Raw genomic sequence first — 19,833 nt, 5'->3', positions numbered from 1 at the left:
GGTTGGACGAAGGGCAGAGGCTCCTGGGAAGTGTAGTTCTCGAGCCTCCACGAAATAGCGCTGGGGAGAGCGAGCGCTGCGTATCTCTGGCGAGCAAAACGGCGCCCGCATTGTTTCTCGGAGTACCGACCGCGGGTGAGCAAATGCTTGCTTCGCCAGCAGGAGAATTTCGATGCTACCAAATGTGGCCAAGCTCCTCCTTTCATCCGCAACAGATAATATATAGGTTTCTGAGAAGCACCCGAGATAGAAAGCTATCCCAGATCTGTGAGCCAGACTTAGTAGAATGGAGGGGCTGATAAGAGGGACCAACTAATTAATTTGCTAGTTTCCATTGTTTTATCTAGTATCTTGATGTTGTATTTTATTGATTTGTGAGCCTTCCAGACAACTCCTGCTATAAAGGTAGTTAATAATAACAATGATGAAAAGCTCAACTTTAAGTAGCTTGGAAAAAGAATAAAAAGTGTTTGTTTTTAAGCTTTTACACACCCATATCCAATCATATTTTTTCCAGAGTTATACAGTTGGTAGGTATTGAGGAAGGGGCTTTCTTGGTGGTGGCAACAACTCAGTTAATTTTTTTTAAAGCTCTGGCCCAGCATCCTCTGACAGTGGCCAACCAGATGCCAGTGAGAAGTTTGCTTCCCACCAGTTGCTTGGGAAACAGTAGAGTGGTATTGCACTCACCTTCTGCTTGTTGGCTTCTGAAAACATCTGGTTGGCCACTGTGGAAAACTGTATGGTGGACTAGTAGATGGGCCTTTCATCTGACAAATATCTTCTTATGCTATTCTTCCTATTATTTATGAACACCTCTAGGTGCTGTACCATTATTTTAAAAATAATATAGTCCCTCCCTGCAGAATCGTAGTCTAATTATAGATGTGATAGGTAAGGCAAAAGGAATGAGGAGGGGAGAGGAAAGCAAACACTTAACCAATGGCAGCTTCACTGGCCAATGGATGGAGCCAGTTGGTCTCTCTGTTGGTCTCCTGACATTTGTAGCTCATGTGCTATGGCACTATGCAATATCTAAGAGACTGTTAAGCTGTTTGGAAAACAGAAGATATTTATATCCATTAAGCAAGATGGTTTGCACAGCAAGCATCACTAGTGGGTACACAAAACATGACCATTACCAGCCAGTCTACCAACCAACCACCAATGGAATGAACAGAATGCTACAGTCCTTGTGTAGCCTAGCAACTGGTATGAAGGGAAAGCAGAGCAATGCTTGTAGGGGCCTACTGGTCACCACAAGACAGAGCAGACTGTCCCCTATAAGAGCTCACTCTTGTCTAGACAAGAGTGCCACAGCCTTGGTGGGGGCCACATACTTATTTTACCATTGTGTGCAAACTGCCCAGATTCACTGAGTTCAAGTCCTCCATTTCAATAATAGTCCCCAGGGTGTTTTTAGTAGAGGGAAATCTGAACAGAAGGTCTTTGGTTATTATAAAAGGTATATATGATGTGGTGTACATGTTTCATTCACAAAAATGGTCTCATGGACCACAGAGAAAAGAAACAGTGCTCAGGAATCATCAGCATTTTATATGCAGAAATGACAGTGATTCTTCTGTCCACTGACTACGTCCCATCCTTAGCTTATATCTTTCTCAGAGCTATGGGCCAACAGGAAACGAGAAAGGAGGGGAAAACACTTTTAAAGCTAAGATTTTGATCAGATTTAGGATTTCAGGCTTTAAGATTCCATCAGACCTCTGTGACTCATGATGCAACCAAGAGATGAAAAAAGCGGTGACCTTGTTGACATCCTTAGCATGGAACAAAATTCCCTGTGGGAGTGCTTCAGTTAAGGGAGGAAGGAAGGAGCATCTGTTAGTTAATTTTAAGGGCAAATCTGCATGAGGGAGAAACTGCCTATCCTTGTGGCATATCAAGGACTAAAACAAGAGGCCTGCCATCCACTGCAGAGTGCTGCTGACATCAAAGGCTACAGGAAATGTTATTAGACTGATAGGATGCCAGAATTATTGAACAATCCTTCTCTGAGACTCGGTCAGTGCTACAGAAATTGGTGCAAGTGTTAAATCCTCATTACCTGTCTTTCTTGCACTCAGAATGTGAGTGCAAAATAATAATGAGAGCACCTGAGGAAGGCAGAGGGAAAAGAGACAGAGCTGCAATTCAGTTAAATTATTGCCTCTTCCATTTACTCATTGGGTGGCCTTAGGCAAGATGAAATTTGTTAGCCTCACCACCCCAAAAAGCTGGAATAACAGGGCTGCAAGAGTGCTCCTGTGCAAGGTTCCAGCCAGTCTGCATGCCCTCTTCCAGCTTACAACATTTACTTGTTTACAGCACCCTTTACCCCAGTGTTTGACTATAAAGACTATCAGAGCAGTTTACAAGAACAACAGCAAGAAGGCTGTTTCTACCCTCAGCTGTACAATCTAAAAGACATGCCACACAAAGAAAGAGAGATGAGGGAGGAGAGGGGAAAGCCTGCTCAGGTGCCAGTTAAAAGTTGCGGTATTTATAACAACCACTCAATTCTCTCCCTCGCTTTAGTCCCCCCCCATTTGTTTGTTTATTTCTACAAGCTTTAGAATTTCATAACTGACTCCATTTCGTTACAGAAGAGTCCACACTGATAAAAAAAAAATCAGTATGAATAGATAGGTGTATTTTATTATCCAGTCTTAAGAGTTAGTGTAAAGTAGGTGCAGTAAACCTGTGGTCCTCCAGATGTTGAACTACAGCTCCCATCATCCCTGACCAGTGGCGATGCTAGCTGGGGCTGATGGAGGTTGGAGTCAAACAACATCTGGGGAGCCATAGGTTTGCTACCCCATTGTAAAGGTTAGAATAGGATAGCATTATAGAAATTTATATTGCACCCTTCAGACAGATCGCCAGGGCAGCTTACAATACAAAATCAAAAGTCTGATTTTAGAAGATGATTAAAATGTATTTTAAAAAAACACACACACAAAACCCTACATATTAAAAGCAGTAGAATCCAAAATCTAAACTGAACATAAGCAGAGGCCTGTGTCAGATGTGTGATTTCTGATCTTTCTTCCATTGCAGTCAATGGCTGGTTCTGCACGGATCCCCAATGACAAGAAAACAGGTGGGAAGGCAGCACCTCCTCATTTCCTGTTCCAGCTGGCTGCAGCCCTGGACAACCCCACCATCAAGTCACTGGAGGTAAAGGATGAGTGCTGTAGTTATGAGAAAAAGAAGGCGATGCAGATAGCACAGGATATCCTGTTTACAGACACTGAGGACATACCACAGGCTCGTAAAGCAGGGGAAAGTAAAGATCATGTTGCAGAAATGTCTGGAGAGAAGCATGGTTCTGGAGAGTGTGGTGGTTAGTGTTGGACTTGGACCTGGGAAACGAGGGTTCACATCCTCCCACTCAGACATGAAGCGCCCTGGCTGACCTTGGGCCAATCACAGTCTCTTAGCCTAACCTACCTCTCAGGGCTGTGGGTGTTTGTCAGCTACCCACATGAAGCACCATGCTGCCTCTGTTAAAAACAGCTTCAGGGAATTAACAAGCAGCAGCAGCCCTACAAAGATATTCCATAGGAACAAAGGAAGCTGCCTTTTACAGAGTCAGGTCATTGGTCCATCTAGCTTAACAGAGCCTACACTGACTGGCAGCAGTTTCCCTGAGTTTCTATTGGGACATTCCCAGTCCTAGCTGAAGATGGCAGGGATTGAACTAGGGATATTCTGCATGCAAAGCAGATGCCTCACTGCTGAGGCAAGGGGCCATAGCTCAGAGGGATCCAGTGCTCCACCTAGCAGTGCTGAGACAAGAACTTACCTGCTCATAACTGCCTGACCAAGGATGGTAACACACAAAAATGGTCATTGATCCCTCCCAGTAATGGCTCTTGATCCCTCCCAATAGTGGCCCTTTGTTCCCCCAAAAGAATTACTCCAAGGTCATCCCATAAAGCTGAGAGCGTCCTCCACTGGGTTTGCCCTTTTAAAAAAATTATATGCCTTTTCTAGGCAGCCAATCCCTTCAACATCAGATTGGGATTTTTAAGTTTTTTTTAACAGCCTCATCAGGATCTGGAGCCTTTCTCTCTGTGATATGGTGCCACTGAAATTTTTCTCCCACTGCAAGAAGCAAGTTGTGCCTTTCGGAATCAGAAACCCATTGTTCTCTCCAGTGATGCTACCTTGCTAGAGTTCTCCAAATTTTGTTCAGGGGTGCAGGGTGGTTTATTTTGTGTTTACTATAACACTGGGCTAAAAAAAAACCCTGACCATCCAGATGTTAGTGGACTCCGGCTCCCAGCAGCCCCAGCCAGCATGCCCAGTGATATGAGGTCAGAACAGTAGTCCCAACATAATCTGTAACAGGACTAGTTCAGATTTCCAGAGGGGGGCTTAGCGAGGTGGACCCAGCAAGAAGGTAGTGAATAGTGGCATGGCTGAGGCCCCTGGGCCTGATCTGGAGGGCCACAAGTTCCCCACTTTTGCCCTATGACAACCATGATCTATTCTGAAAGCATTTCCCTCTCTTATAGAACTTAGGAGATGTGGTGCCCAAAGGTGGCAGATGACTTGCTTAATATGAAATGCTGGAAGCTTCCCCTTCTTGTGGTCTCCAAGAAACCTCTGGAGGGATCATGAAACCAGGGTTTTGTTCTTGCCATTGGCCTTCTCTACTGAGTATGTGCATCTTCCCACAGTGGCATGAAGATGGGAAAGGGATTCTTCTCCATGCCAAGTTGTTTGAGGAAGAGATCCAGAGGCACCAAGAGCTGTTTACAGAACTCAGGCATCTGAAATCCGTTCCTGTGCTCCAGGCCTGGCTAGCAACCTATGGCTTTAAAGCAAGAATGGTGAAGTAGGTCACGATGGATTTCCATATATTTCCCACGGCAAAGAAGCAGAGCACATGGGAGAAGGAACTAAAGTTAAATGTTTAAGGATGTCAGAAAGCAGAACTGAAAGAAACCTCTGCGCAATTGTGCTGGATACCTGGCACTGGGCAAGATGGAGCAATGGCCACTATAAGGCAGCTTCATAAATACCTCCCTCCCATCTATGTTCCCAATGCTGCCCAGTGAACAGTTGGGAACATTCCCAACACTGCCCAGTGATAATGCAGCCTGGCATTGCAAGGGAGGCAGCTAGTTCAGGGTGAAGATGCTGGTGGCAACAGCAGCACCACACCATCCCTTCCATGCCCCTCTGATCCTTCTTGGCCTTTCCCTGACATTATGATGGCTGTCCCATCTACCTGCCAAAGTTGGTCTGTGGAGCCAAAGTTTCCCACTCCTGTTCCAGCAAATGGAGCCCAAGGCCTGTACTGGATTGTGGGACATTCACTGGAACCAGACCCCTTTCCCTTTGACTCCTCAGCCGTCTTGCATCTTGTTTCTCCCCCACAGAACCGATTCTGAAATGCTTGTTTTCCAACATGCCGATTTCAAGAAGCTCCCTCCAAGGGTGGAGGAGACAGAGGGCCCCAAAACGGAAGGTTCTCTTGTGCCCAAACAGTCCAAGAAATCCAAGAAAAGGAAAAGCACACTGGATATCACTGTGGTCCCAGCTGCTAGCACAGCAGGCACATTGCTTCCAGAGCCTACAGGTGTAGAGAGTGAGTGCAAAGAAATGGGAAGTTACAAGCTAGGATTTTTCAGTATCAGGGCATGATTCCTGGTGGGGGAAGAGAGAGACCTGATGCATCTGAGATACTAGTTTCAACTTAGTGATATCTACAGTAAGAATGACTGGCTTGTACAGAATGATCATATTTCCCACAGCTAATACTGGCAATCACCAGCACAGGCTGGTGGGCTTAGAGTTGAAGAAGTAGCAGTCCCTTAAAAGCTATATATGTATCTTACATAGAAAAAGGGGACAGTTAGCTGCAGCTTTTCAAAACACCAGGAAATCCTTCTGAGCTGGCCTCCAAGCAGGATGGATATTACTTCTAACTTTAGCCCCATGATCCCAAACCATCCCTAATTCCCAGCACTTCTTGAAAAGTGCACAAACAGGCACCAAAAACAGGCAGCTGTGTGTCTGCTTGAACTCGTAATAACTTCTTCAACTACATTTCAATATAAGGGGAATAAAAATTCTGCTTCCCAAGTCCTTGTGCTATATTTAGGAAGACATCAGTTCATTCTCAAGGGGCAGAAAAAGAACCCTCACAAGTTCTTACTGCTCCATCAATGATGTGAACCAAGAAGCCTGGCTGTTTGCTGGGGTAGCTGCAGATAGAAGCAAGGTGTAGAGGGGCAGACCATCATCTGCAAGAAAAGAATGGGCTGAGGTTTAGGTAGAACGTACACGTGTGTGTGTGTGTGTGTGTGTGTGTGTGTGTGTATCATTCTCATCTCACCAACAGCCTTTGCCTTAGAAGCCATCTGTCTTCCAGCATTCACTGTCATTATTTGTAGGAAAGTCACAGCGTCTACGTCCCTTATACCAATATATCAACTATGATAACCCAGAGATGAACAGCCCCTCAGACAAACAGTGTGACCTGCCTCCGCTGGAAGTGCATTCTGCTCTAGAGAATAAGACAGGCCCATTGGAACCAAGAATAACTCCACTCAAAGGTAACAGGTTGGGAACAAAAAAGGGAGCTTCACATGCTCCTTCTTCACAAATCCAATACCACAACAAGGGTTGGAGTAGAACAATGGGTTCAGCTGAACTTGAGCTGTGAGAGACCAATAAGACAGATGAACCTGCTATTTCATGTAGTGCCCCTGTTTATTTTTAGTCAAAGAATTCCAAGAGCTTCCATTGTGGGCTCAGAAAGCCACTGGTCCGCTATCACACTGCTTCTGCATACCTGCTCATGGGACAGGACAATTGTTCATATTGACTATTTTTTTGTTGCAGAAGACAAAGGAAAAGAGCTGAGAATTCCGACAAGTGCCACTTCAGGAGCTGCAGCAAAGGCTGAAGTAGACAAGTCTACTCAGGTGGACATTGATAAGATGCTCAGCGTCTGTGCCGCTCACCTAGTCCCACCACTGTCGCCACAGCACAAGTAGCAACATCTAACAGAATGCTTAGCTACTCCTCCAAGAGACAAGGCCTGAGACAGTCATTTTGCTAGATGCTCCTTTATGCTACCAATTGTATTTCCCCAAATGTTGATTATATTAAGGTGTCAAGTGTTTGCATTGTCTCCTCACTTGCCTCTAAAACAACAACAATGGTGGTATACCCTACCTCCATTTTATCCTTTACAAATATACTCAGTCTGGCAACAATATATCTCATCTGTGCTGGAAGGTGGTGAAAGAGACTAATAATTGGACATTTGTGCCTCTTCCCCTCTTTAAACTGGCTATATTTGCATTCCATCAAAGGAAAAGGAAGAGCACATAACCTCACCTCCCCCAATAACAATAACAATAACAGTAACAACCACCACCACCAGAAAATGAAAGACTTACAAAATGGGAAGCGGCGAGTAGAGAATTCACATATGTAATCAAAGAAAGAGCCTTCATTAAATTATTTTTCTATCTGCTCATGTTTGCATAAAAACCCAATCAAAGATTTCCAATTGCTTATCTAGTGTGGACCTCCTTATCTTCACAGGTCTTGACAAAGCATTTAAATTCTCAAATTCCACATATTGTAAACAGAAAGTTGGGAGGTTCCCTTACTCTAGAATTTGGACTTTTCCAGTACAAAACACTGTCCACACTGTCTTTTGTTAGTCCAGTTGTATAAAACCAACATCTGCAACTAGAATTAAGGATACAGCGGTTTGGGTTAAAAATAATTTTAAAAACTCAGAATAGAAAAATAGGGTGTTTTCCACAGGGAAGAGAAAAACAGCTGATCTAGTTCTTGATTTTATCTATTTTTAGTTTTTCTTCCATAATGTTACCATTTACAAAAACACAAGAAAGGTTGCTTATTAATGCTTTATATTAACGTACAGGATTAAAACCTAGTAGGAAAACGAAGTAGGAAAACAATAAAAACATTCAAGTAAACAGTATTATTTATACAAAAATTAGCTACTGCTTCTCAGTGTCAGCCTAGTGAAGAGCAGCTCTGAGATCTGGTAGTTGTGCACTATGATCTGCTATGCAAGAAGCACCACAGCTCCCACAGGATACAAGTCAGGACAAGGGATAGGGAACATTGTCCGGTGTTCGATTAAATCAACTACCCCTGTCAGCATGCAGCTGAAAACAGCAGTTGAATATTCCTTTTCTTATCAACTTCATATCCCTTGACAGATGAAACACCTGCTTCATTAAACAACAATCACTGACTTAGATTTGGCTTCTGTGCTACCAAGCAATCATTGGCGGCATTTGGCAGCACTGAGCAGGGCAAGAGAGAATGCAGGAAAAGAAGTGCAAGAGGCCTTCAGTCTCTGCTATGGGAAAGGAGCACCAGCACGTGCAAACAGCAGGTGAATGCCACACAGCACTCAACTGACTTCTAGAACAGCTAGTCTTAAAGACAGAGACTAAATTGGAAGTATTCGGTACCGAGGCACAGACTAGATGGATGTGGTTGTCATTCGTGTGTCAACCCTGCTCATATGTAAAGCAGGAAGTCTATAGGATGAAAATATAACAGAAGGAATGCAGGAAGGAGGATGCTCAATCCTCCCCCCTTGCACACTTTCTTCCTCTCAGTCCACTACTCCAACAACTTTTTCCATTTCCAGCCCACTTTTGGAATCAGAGCCAGGGACAGACCAAAATGGCTGGAACAAATGATTGGAGGAAGGGAAGGCATGGGAGAGTTCAGTGGCCTTTTCCTGAACACTTTTTTTTACTGTTACAACAAAACAGGGGTGGGGTTTTGTGTGAACAGGGAGGATACAGGAAAATACATGTCCACCACCTAGTTTGATACTGAGCTATAGAGACTACAAATTGTTCTCTTTAAGGACCGTACTTCTGTATTTGCCTCACTTTTACCACATCAAGAAGAATCCTAAAAGGTAACTTGTCTTCCTGTTCTTCAACAACCATCTCTAGTGCTACATTCAAACTGCAAAAATACATGAGCTGTGCACAGAAGGGAGACAGACTTGTCCCCAACGGTAGAAATCCCACCTTTTCGTTTTAGCTACTTCTAAGTGCAAAGGGCAATTCAAGTTTTCCTAACAATACAAAGTTCAAAAGGTTTAGCTTTAAAAAAACAGTGACACAAATCTGCAACATTTAAAATGCTCTTAAATGAGTTTAAAAACCAAAAGGATTTCCTTTGAGGTTTTGCCCGCAATTATAATTCCCCATTATACCTCCTCCCACCCCCTGAATATGAAACAAATGTATCCATGTTAAAGTTTTCTGCACATATTCAATATTCTGCTCATTAGGAATATTTCTATTATAGGTTATTTCTCTGTAATGCCTCACAGAGGTTTTGATTGGCATCTGGCTCCTCAGTCATTACTTCCACAGATTCCCAATCCCCAGACCGGCTGGATTTTTTAATAGCATCTACTACACTTTGCATATAGAGACCATCTTCAAAAGAAGCCGCCATTGCAACTGGCTTGGGATCCCAGGTTCGCTGGTCTTCCTGGTCTTGGAAGGACTGACGCAGAGCTTGCACCAGGTACACCATCCCTTTGAGGTACAGAAGGGGTATGTCTTTGAATCCTTTTTCTGAAAGGCCTGCATGGACATTCAAAGAGTCTGCAAACAGGAGCTCTTCCTGGGGAGCAGTGTTCTTCTGGCCATACAAATCTGTCCCCCGTGCTATAAGGCGCCCTGCTGACCCTACAATCATGACCTCATGAACAAATGACCCAGGCATGTTGAAGTTCAGAGTCACAGTGCTACAGATACCTCCTGACATCAGCATTTGGAAAAAGCAAAAATCATCACTTGTGACATGGCGGATGCCACTGATGGCAGAGTTCTGCTTCACAAAGGTTTTCAGTAACCCATGAACCTTCTCTGCCTTTTGACTTGTCAGGTGAGTGAGGAGGTCTATAATGTAAGTCCCCATTGTGTGGAGGCCACCCCCACCCATCAGTTCATCACAGATCCAGTTGTACTTGTGGCTGAGAAGGCTTCCCCAGTACACTCGCACGTCACAGACCAGAACATTGCCCACATAGTGCTCTTCTATTAACTGCTTCATCTTGATGAATGCTGGTAGAAAACGCAGGACATTGCCTACAATGCTCATGAGCTTGGGGTAGTATCTGGCAGCTGTGACCATTCTGAAAGCATCCACAGCTTTCTCACAGATGACATTCTTTCCAATACCTGTGAATAAAGGAGACAAATTTTAGTTCAGATTTTGCTAGGCAGTCTCAAGCAAATAGAGGATTCTTATCTGTCTGTACAGTGTCATCCTTGTTCAGTTAATAAAGTACAGAAAAAGGAAGGGTGACTAGCAGCCATGTGTGCAACCATCTAATGCAGAAACCCCATCTCTCTAGCTGTTTTGGGACTACAAGTCCCTTCAGCCCCAGCCAGTGCTGCCGTGAATTGGCAGTTGTGGTCCAAAACAGCTGAAGGGGACCAGGCTGGGGAGGCACTAGATATTCTACAAAAGTAAGCATTCAATCAGGTTTCTTCAACCTGGTGCCCATGTCCAGCTGTTTTAAACTAAAGCTCCCATCAGTCCCAACCAGTAAAACCATACTGGTTTGAAGAAGATAGGAGCTGCAGTGCAAAACAAATGGTGGGTACCAGGTTGGCAATCAGTGCTCTAGAGAGATGCTCCCCACCACCAAGGATTAAGTACCAAGATATGGTATTTGCAGACACCCAGTGGCCAGTGAAGCTGAAGAAACATGTTGGTGCATTTTACTCAATCCCTGAGGGACTGTGGAAATGTGGATATTTAGTTTAACCACAGTAAGATTCCCTCTCTAATCTGCAGAAAAACATTTTTTGTTTTGGAGATCTGCCATCCTGTGTGAACTGTACTTGAGGAATGGGAAACTTAGGCAAGGGATACTTTTACCTTTCTACTTCCTGTTTACTATGTTTCTGAAACATACAGACCTTGATACTTATAAAAAGAAAAAGTCAAGTAATCATGGTATATGCTCTTCCAATGAGCATCTAGCTGTAATTGCCTTTACAATGCTCCTAGTTTAATATGCAATAGCAAAGTCAAGTTAGCAAATACTAAAAATTTCCTTACAGTAACAAAAAGAGTTCACTCCTTCCATCAGCTAATGCAAAAGAATGAAACACAAACATGTTTTTGGGATAAGTAGAAGAAGTGGTAGTAATATCACAGATGGCTGAAAGTCAAGTATCACTCCAATTTATGTAACATGAGACAACGATACGATACAAACATACTGTGCCAAAATGAAGCATTCATTTTTATAATATTAGTAATCAGCAACAGCCTGAGAACACAAGTGGGAATCAATTAAAGGGGAGATGAATTTTAAATAACCACAACTTGTTTCAGATAATCAACAGCACGGTACCTAAAGCTTTCACAGCAATTTGTCGTGTGAGTGGTGGAGGGATGTTGATGCAAACCAGATCCACATCCTGGTGCAGCAAGACATCATCTGTCCGACTTGTGTAGAAGGAAATATTCATTTCCTCAGCTAGTTGCTTTGCTTCTTCTTCAGTCTTCCCCCATAGTGCCTTGATGGAAAAACCTTCAGCTCTCAGCAGAGGCACTAGCACCCGAGCTGAGCTCCCAGTCCCAAATACCCCAACACCAGGAAGCATTTTCATTTTGTATTATTTTTCCAATTCAGTTCCCAAGGGCAAGACTAAGGCATAAAAACAAAGCTTCTTGGCATCCTGTTTCATACATAATTCCTAAAACAGAATAAAATAAAGTGTAAGCAAAAGGAACCATTTATACGTTCTGCATAAATCTGTGGCTATTTGTAGTCAACACTAATACAAGTGCAGTTCAAGGCTGGTTATTCAACATCAAATTTGTTTGAAGCTGTTCATTTTAAGACTACATCTTTATATTTTAATTCTTCACATATACTGTGTCTTACTAAAATATCTATTGTATCCTTCAGAGGAAATCCAAGTATGTGTTTTTCTAGTTTGAAACTTTCTAGTAATTTACCTCTACCCTAGTAAGTCACTCCTTCAAATACAAAAAAACACTGAAATGGTGGTGCTTAAATATAACACACAAGCTGAAGCAGCACTGGAAATTACCAAAGGATCAAGCTATTAAATGTTAAGAAAGAGGACATTTTCAGGTTTTCTAATATCACTTGATATTATATCTTTAAAGGAAAAAAAGTGGATACTGAAAGTATATTTTTTGACAATATAAGCAGCAATAGAGTATGCTATGCAAAATTCTCACTTCATTTTTATCATTTGAATAATATATTTTATGGCCTTCATATGCCTTTGAGGTATATCCTTCCATACATGTTGCTGTGGCCTTTGGCTCTTACATCATCTTGAAATCTTTGGTAAGAATTTTCCTTGAGGGATTATATAAATAAGAGCTATATTAAAAGTAATAACCATATATATTAGATGCAAGACAGAGCTCCACAATTATGAGCAAGACTGGACAATCATAAATCCTATCACAAATCTTACCAACCTGCCTGGCAAGAAAGCTGTTAAACATTGTGCACATTATTTATATGACAGCCCTACAAGCAGACAGTCAAACATATCCAGAACATACAGCAAGCAAGCAGTGCTTGTTGAGGCCTGGGGATCACTGGATTTTGACTGTTGTCATGCACTAATACTACATCTTGTAGAATTGTCTGAGTTATATTTTATCTGCACAGTCATAATCAATTTCAGGAACTAAATTGCTTTTTCTTTGCAGCCTGAGCAGGAGCAGTCAACAACGTTATAGTTAATTGTTGTAGCCTGTCTTCACTTACCCCACCCGACAGCCCTGCTCACAGTTGTGAAGAGCATTCATACATTATGAATGGTCCATGTCACCATTAAGAAAAAGAGGTAGGAATAGACCAATATATATGTGGACTGTCCCTGGATAAAATTAATTTTCTTCTTTTTTTTTAAATAAATATTTTATTAAATTTTCCAATTTGTTAAACAAACAAACAAAAACAGAACAAACAAAAACATTAAAAAAGGCATATAGTTCATAAAACGTACTTTTCCATAACAAATTTCTCAGACCTCCCCATACTTCTCCTCCTCGTATTCCAATTAAAATTATTTGTTCAGCAAATCCTTCACTTAAAGCATTACAGCTTATATTAATACCTTATTTTTCAAACCCTTTTTTCCCATCTATATTCATTTATAACCTTACAGCTAGAAACCACTCAATTTCAATCCAACACCATCAACATTCCTTAATTTTACAATATTTCTGTAAATAGTCCTTAAATTTTTTCCAACTCTACCGACTCTTCTCCCTGGTCAGGGATTCTGCTCGTCATTTCTGCCAATCCCATACAGTCAATCAGTTTCATCTGCCATTCTTCCAGAGTGGGTAGATCTTGCGTCTTCCAATATTTTGCAATGAGTATTCTTGCTGCTGTTGTAGCGTACATGAAGAAAATTCTATCCTTCTTTGGCACCAATTGGCCAACCATGCCCAAGAGAAAGGCCTCTGGTTTCTTCACGAAGGTATATTTAAATACCTTTTTCAATTCATTATATATCATTTCCCAGAAAGCCTTAATCCTAGGGCACGTCCACCAAAGGTGAAAGAATGTACCTTCATTTTCCTTACATTTCCAACATTTGTTATCGGGCAGATGGTAGATTTTTGCAAGCTTGACTGGGGTCATGTACCACCTATATATCATTTTCATAATATTTTCTCTTAAGGCATTACATGCCGTAAATTTAATCCCGGTGGTCCATAACTGTTCCCAGTCAGCAAACATAATATTATGACCAACGTCTTGTGCCCACTTAATCATTACAGATTTGACCGTCTCATCCTGAGTGTTCCATTTCAGCAGCAAGTTATACATTTTTGACAAAGTTTTAGTTTTGGATTCTAGCAGTTCTGTTTCCAATTTAGATTTTTCCACCTGGAAACCAACTTTCTTATCCAAATTGTAAACCTCCATTATCTGATAATAATGAAGCCAATCTCGTACTTTATCTTTCAGTTTCTCAAAACTCTGCAATTTCAGTCTGTCCCCATCTGGTTCCAAAATTTCCCAGTATTTTGGCCATTTGGCCTCCATATTAAGTTTTCTCTGAGCCTTAGCCTCCATTGGTGATAACCACCTTGGAGTTTTATTTTCCAAAAGATCCTTATATCTAGTCCAAACCTTAAACAATGCTCTCCTGACAATATGGTTTTTGAAAGCTTTATGTGCTTTAACCTTGTCGTACCACAAATATGCATGCCAACCAAAAACATTGTTAAAACCTTCTAAGTCCAAAATGTCTGTGTTCTCAAGAAGCAGCCAGTCTTTCAACCAGCAGAATGCTGCTGATTCATAATAGAGTTTAAAGTCTGGCAGGGCAAATCCACCTCTTTCCTTTATATCAGTTAATATCTTAAATTTTATTCTAGGCTTCTTGCCCTGCCAGACAAATTTAGAAATGTCTTTCTGCCACTTCTTGAAACAGTCCATTTTGTCCAATATTTGCAAAGTTTGAAACAAAAACAACATTCTGGGCAATACATTCATCTTTATAGCTGCAATTCAACCCAACAAGGAAAGCTTCAGATTCGACCAGATTTCTAAATCTTTTTTCACCTCAGCCCAACATTTTTCATAGTTATCTTTAAACAAATTCCCATTTTTAGCTGTCATATTAATCCCCAAATATTTCACTTTCTTAACCACAGTCAGACCTGTTTCATTCTGAAACTTCTCTCTCTCGATCGGTGTTAAGTTTTTCTCAAGAACCTTAGTTTTTAACTTATTCAATTTAAACCCAGCAACCTGACCAAATTCTTGAATTAAATCTAAGACTCTTTTAGTACTAGATTCTGGCTCCTGTAATGTAAGTACCAAATCATCTGCAAAAAGCTCTCAGTTTATATTGTTTTGCTCCGACCTGTATCCCTTTAACCATCCGGTCCCTTCTAATCATATTCAGCAGAACCTCCAGGACCGATATAAAGAGCAGAGGGGAAATTGGGCATCCCTGTCGTGTCCCTTTTTCTATCTTGAACTGTTCTGTAATCACATTATTTACAATTAGTTTGGCCGTTTGTTCTGAATATATTGCACCAATACCATTCTCAAAACCATGGCCTACCCCCATACCCTGTAGGTTCTTTTTCATAAAGCTCCAAGAAATGTTGTCAAAGGCTTTCTCCGCGTCCACAAATATCAAAACTGCCTTAGTATTTATGTTCACTTCTAACTTTTCCAAAATGTCAGTTATATTCCTTAGATTATCAGAAAGATGTCTACCCGGAAGAAAGCCCGCTTGGTCCTTATGAATCTCCTCAATCAGTACCTTTTTCAATCTCTTAGCTAAAATGTCAGCAAAGATTTTGTAATCCACATTTAATAAGGATATGAGACGGTAGTTCCTAAGTTGAGTCTTTTCAGTCTCTGTTTTTGGTATTAGTGTAATGTAAGCCTCTTTCCACGATTCTGGTGCCCTTTTCCCCTCCAAAATTTCATTGCACACTTCCTTCAAAGGTTGCAATAACCACTCTTTCAAAAGTCTATAGTAGCAGGAAGACAACCCATCCGGTCCTGGAGATTTGCCTACTTGCATATTTTGGATGGCACCTTCTATCTCCTGGTCAGATATTTTACAGTTCAACATAAGTTTACTTTCTTGTGAAATTTTTTGTAATCCATTTATCTTCAAGAATCGATCTATGTCCATTTCGTTCTGTGGCCCTTGTGCATATAATTGTTTAAAATACTTCTGGAAGCAGTTTCTAATCTCAATTGGGTTATGTATATCTTTTCCTTCCACTTCCAGATTTGTAATTATATTTAATTTTTGTCTTTTTTTCAGCTGCCATGCTAGTAGTTTCCCACATTTGTTTGCTGATTCAAATGTCTTCTGTCTCATTTGTTTAATTTTCCATTCTATTTCCTGGTTCATCAATTCCATGTATTGTACCTGAAGCAACTTTATTTCTTTCAGGATCTCCTGTGACTTTGGCAAAATTAATTTTCTTCTTTAAGCTCCCAAAGTTCTTAACCTAGCTCAAGGTTGTCATCTGAACTAGTCAGATATTTAACTGATAATCAGTCACAAGTCAGTCCATCGTTTGAAAAATAAGACTAGACATTCTGTTTTGGCAACTGTAACCTTGGTTTAAGGAGCCATTTGGTGCCTAGCTTATATATGCCAGTTTCTAACACTGTCCCCATTCCTACCATACCCTCACATATTTTACACACATACTCCGATGCGGCTGACCCTCATGGCTTGTAGTCCTATTCTTATGGCCAGTTCTTTCAGCTTCTGCCTAGTCAAACCCATTCTATTTACGTGTTGTACTTTTTTAAAAAATGGAAAGTGCTTCTCTTCAAAACCTGTGACAAGCATGGAAAGCAGCTACTACCAATTAAGGTTCTGAACTCCAATAATTACATAGTCCTTTATTGTACATTGCCTGTGATGCTTTAACAGAGAATTCATGAACAATATGATTAAAACTTTCCCACTCTGCTTGTCCTCCACATATATCCCACTTCACTTCCTCCACACTTTATATCTGCCCTTTCCTTTCACAATACACATCCTCCCACACAATTGCCATTTACTGCTGTCATGAATGGCTGCTGCATACATCTGAGCTTTGTATAGAAATGTTACAGGCTATATCTCTTACATTTCTTTGCCTTTGGGCCCCAATGTTTACTTCTCCGAACCTATATTTTTTTAAAAACACCCTCCTCGCCACACACTCTTCAAGCATCTTTTACAAAGTAGATTCTGACGGACAAATATGGGGTCCTTTAAGGTGCCACAGGACCCGCCTTTCAATGATAAAAAATAGAGATACTTGATTTATTCACTCACCCACATTCATACATACTGTATATACTGTCTGCCTGGTTCAGAGGGCCTCGAGTTCCCCGCCCCGATACACGCCTGATCCTTCACGCATCGGACGAAGCCCACAATAAACCTCTTAAGACTTTTTAAGGCGCCAATAGACTCACTGTTGCTTGGGCTGCAGACCAACACGGGTCCGCAAGGTCGTCTGTCACCTAGCATAAAGGAACACGCGTGTGTGTGTGCGCGCGCGCGCCAACAAGAAGCCCTTCTCCCTCGTGCAGGGACCTCACCTACCCCACTTGCCCCCCGCCTTGAATAGCGCGGCTTCTGCCCCGCCCTTCCTTCCCTCCTCTACACGCCTTTCACGATCACACACACACCCCGCGTTCATTTTCGCCTCAGAGTCAGATTCCAGACGCTCCCGCTTTCCCATGGAGGAAGGTGGTGATGATGATGATGACGGAGGGAGGGAGGGAGGAGTAAGGAACATCTACGTCCACCGCCCCCCTTCACCTCACCTCACCTGAGGGCCGCAGCGCCTCTTGGTCTCTCTCGCTCTCTCTCTTGCGTGCTACAAGTGCTCGCGCGCGCGCGCACGGCTTCTCGCGCACTGCCCGAGGTACCGGCCGCCTAGGTCACATTTCTCTCCCCCTCCCACCTATCTGGCTTTTCCTTCTTGCGCAAGCGCGAGGGGCCGGGGAGGAGGCGGGGGCGGCGACGTTGCCGGCTCCCTCTTAAAGGCGCAGTGCCGATTCTTTCACTTGGCTTGAACGCGGTCCTGCAGAACAGGCGTTCGAATCCCCACTCGGCCACGAAGCTCGCCGGGTGGCCTTGGGCCAGTCGCTGCCTTTCAGCTTAACCAACCTCGGCAAGGTCGTGGTAGGGATTCAACGAGGGTGGGGACCTTGGAGGAAAAGGTGGGCTATAAATTCAACAAATAAATAAATGCAACAAATAAAGTGGTTGGTGGAAGCGGGCAGGGAAAGCAGTGCCTGGGTGTAGCTGCCTCCGCAATTGCCAGCATTACTGCATAGTGATGCTATGTCAGAAACAGATTAGAAAATGTAAATGGTGGCTTGCACAGTGTGGGGTGGAGGGACCTAAGACAGGTGTCTATAGTGGGCCTTGCTGGAGTGCTGGACTTCTGGCAAGTGCTCGAGGAAGCTATGTGCTGGAGTTGTTCCAGGCTATTCTACTTTGCAGGGCTGTTGTGAAGATTTTTAAAACAACAACAACAACAGGGGTGCTGGAGTAAATGATGACATATCCTAAGTTCATTAATGAAAGGGTGTAATAGAAATGCAATAAAATAAGCATATCATGCTGCTAGGGAATGTATTATTTCAACCTTGTCAACAAGCTTACAAAAGTTACCAGAATGCATTTTTTTCTTTTTTATACTAACCTGAGGGGACTGGCTAAAGAGGGGCGGAAAGCCTGTTGTGTTTTTATGCTGTATGTGAAAGAGGGGGGCTTCCTTCGCATGTATGCAATTCCTTATCACCTATGGCAGAGGTGAGCAACCTGAATTCTGAGTACCAAATGTGGCCCTCCACATCCTTCTCTGACTCTGCTGCACAGCCTCAAGTGCTTTCTCCTGGCTGCAATGTGTTCTTGAAGAGTGGTGATAGCTCTCCCCTGCCTGGACATTCACCCCAATCTAAGGCTAGTGAGAGACTTAAGGCAGCCAGTGCTTCCCTCTGGTCTGGTTTCCTTGGAATGAGTATTTTTGAAGACTGGTGTCTTTTTGATATATGGTTTTATTTACCCACACACACAACCAGAGCACAAGATGAAAAGCTCATAGCATCACTACTACATCAGAATTTGCTCCTCCATTAGACTTCCAGGGAGATCCCCCAAAGGTTTGGTTTCATCCCACCGTGATCAAGTCAAACCTCTGTGTCTTCTCAGCTGCATACTTGACAAAGGCTAGCCTCTGACCTACTGTTCTCTTGCCTCTAGGATGATGTGGTGTCTAGCCACGTGTGTGAGATCTGGCTACGCTTTCTTCTAGAAACATCAGAGAAATGCTGGGAGGGTATGGAGTTATGTGACCCCCGAGCCAAGGAGATAAGTAACTATACAGTACAGTGGTACCTTGGGTTAAGAACTTAATTTGTTCTGGAGGTCCGTTCTTAACCTGAAACTGTTCTTAACCTAAAGCACCACTTTAGCTAATGGGGCCTCCCGCTGTTGCTGTGCCGCCGGAGCATGTTTTCTGTTCTCATCCTGAAGCAAAGTTCTTAACCTGAGGTACTATTTCTGGGTTAGCGGAGTCTGTAACCTGAAGCGTATGTAACCCAAGGTACCACTGTACAACCTTTAGAAGACAACTGAAGACAGCCCTGTGTAGGGAAGTATTTTTTTAATGTTTAATGTTTTATCATGTCTTTATATATGTTGGAAGCCGCCCAGAGTGGCTGGAGCAACCAGGTCAGATGGGCAGGGTATAACTAAGTAGTAGTAGTAGTATGGAATAGGACGTCTCTATTTTCATCAGATAAATGTTAGAGGGTATGCACAATAAACACAACCAGAGCACAAGATGAAGGGCTCACAGCATCACTGCTACATCAGTTCTTGCTCCTCCATCAGGTCCCTAGGGAGATCCCCCGAAGGTTTGGTTTCAGCTCTGAGAGGAAGTCAAGCCTCTGTGTCTTTCCAGCTGCAGACAAGACAAAGGCCAGCCTCTGACCTACTGTTCTCTTGCCTCCAGGATGATGAATCTAGCCACGTGTGTGAGATCTGGCTACTCTTCCTTGTAGAGACAGTACTAGCTCCTTTTTCTATGACAACACGCCCATACTTGCTCAAGTCTTTAGGCATATAAAAGGATGCTGAGCAGGATCAGCTTGACCTTTTACAAAGAAACTGGTTCAGACACTTCAGCTCCTACTACAGACTCCCATCATCCAGATAAAGAACCACAGGCTTTGGAGGGGACTTAAACACATAATCCAAACCAACCCCCTGC

General features: G+C 42.6%; 2 protein-coding genes across 8 annotated transcripts; one reads left to right on the top strand and one right to left on the bottom strand.

Annotated features, from left to right (window-relative positions):
• The first annotated feature begins 53 nt into the window (after positions 1-53).
• On the top strand, positions 54-7,240 carry C8H16orf86 (chromosome 8 C16orf86 homolog). 3 transcript variants are annotated; one of them, XM_053399749.1, is made up of 6 exons: positions 54-135; positions 3,061-3,180; positions 4,689-4,846; positions 5,394-5,602; positions 6,411-6,572; positions 6,862-7,240. In XM_053399749.1, exons 2-6 carry the CDS (start codon positions 3,064-3,066, stop codon positions 7,014-7,016), a joined length of 801 nt encoding a protein of 266 aa, XP_053255724.1. In that variant the 5' UTR covers positions 54-135; positions 3,061-3,063; the 3' UTR covers positions 7,017-7,240. The 3 variants fall into 3 exon arrangements, with proteins under 3 accessions (XP_053255724.1, XP_053255722.1, XP_053255723.1); XM_053399747.1 differs by lacking the exon at positions 54-135 and adding an exon at positions 1,209-1,325; XM_053399748.1 differs by lacking the exon at positions 54-135 and adding an exon at positions 1,232-1,465.
• A 650-nt stretch (positions 7,241-7,890) lies between these two features.
• Positions 7,891-17,506, bottom strand: GFOD2 (glucose-fructose oxidoreductase domain containing 2). 5 transcript variants are annotated; one of them, XM_053399739.1, is made up of 3 exons: positions 17,380-17,506; positions 11,414-11,759; positions 7,891-10,226 (listed from the first exon to the last, which is right to left on the bottom strand). In XM_053399739.1, the coding sequence occupies exons 2-3, from the start codon at positions 11,670-11,672 to the stop codon at positions 9,337-9,339; spliced, it is 1,149 nt and encodes a 382-aa protein (XP_053255714.1). In that variant the 5' UTR covers positions 11,673-11,759; positions 17,380-17,506; the 3' UTR covers positions 7,891-9,336. The 5 variants fall into 5 exon arrangements, with proteins under 5 accessions (XP_053255714.1, XP_053255716.1, XP_053255713.1 ...); XM_053399741.1 differs by having other exon boundaries at positions 17,375-17,489; XM_053399738.1 differs by lacking the exon at positions 17,380-17,506 and adding an exon at positions 17,235-17,359.
• Between the last annotated feature and the right edge of the window lie 2,327 nt (positions 17,507-19,833).

This window comes from Podarcis raffonei, chromosome 8 (assembly GCF_027172205.1).
Source record: "Podarcis raffonei isolate rPodRaf1 chromosome 8, rPodRaf1.pri, whole genome shotgun sequence".
Taxonomy (NCBI): Eukaryota; Metazoa; Chordata; class Lepidosauria; order Squamata; family Lacertidae; genus Podarcis; species Podarcis raffonei.
Note: the sequence above shows the minus strand (reverse complement) of the source record. Positions and strands in the feature narration are given on the sequence as shown.

What these genes read in the sequence shown, in the direction of transcription:
- GFOD2 (XM_053399739.1), bottom strand. Translation starts at nt 11,672, where the DNA reads ATGAAAATGCTTCCTGGTGTTGGGGTATTTGGGACTGGGAGCTCAGCT. An exon ending in AATTGCTGTGAAAGCTTTAG is followed by an intron (nt 10,227 to 11,413) that starts GTACCGTGCTGT and finishes CTTTATTCACAG; the next exon opens with GTATTGGAAAGAATGTCATC.
- C8H16orf86 (XM_053399747.1), top strand. Translation starts at nt 1,215, where the DNA reads ATGAAGGGAAAGCAGAGCAATGCTTGTAGGGGCCTACTGGTCACCACA. An exon ending in TTTAAAGCAAGAATGGTGAA is followed by an intron (nt 4,847 to 5,393) that starts GTAGGTCACGAT and finishes TCTCCCCCACAG; the next exon opens with AACCGATTCTGAAATGCTTG. An exon ending in AAGAATAACTCCACTCAAAG is followed by an intron (nt 6,573 to 6,861) that starts GTAACAGGTTGG and finishes TTTTTGTTGCAG; the next exon opens with AAGACAAAGGAAAAGAGCTG.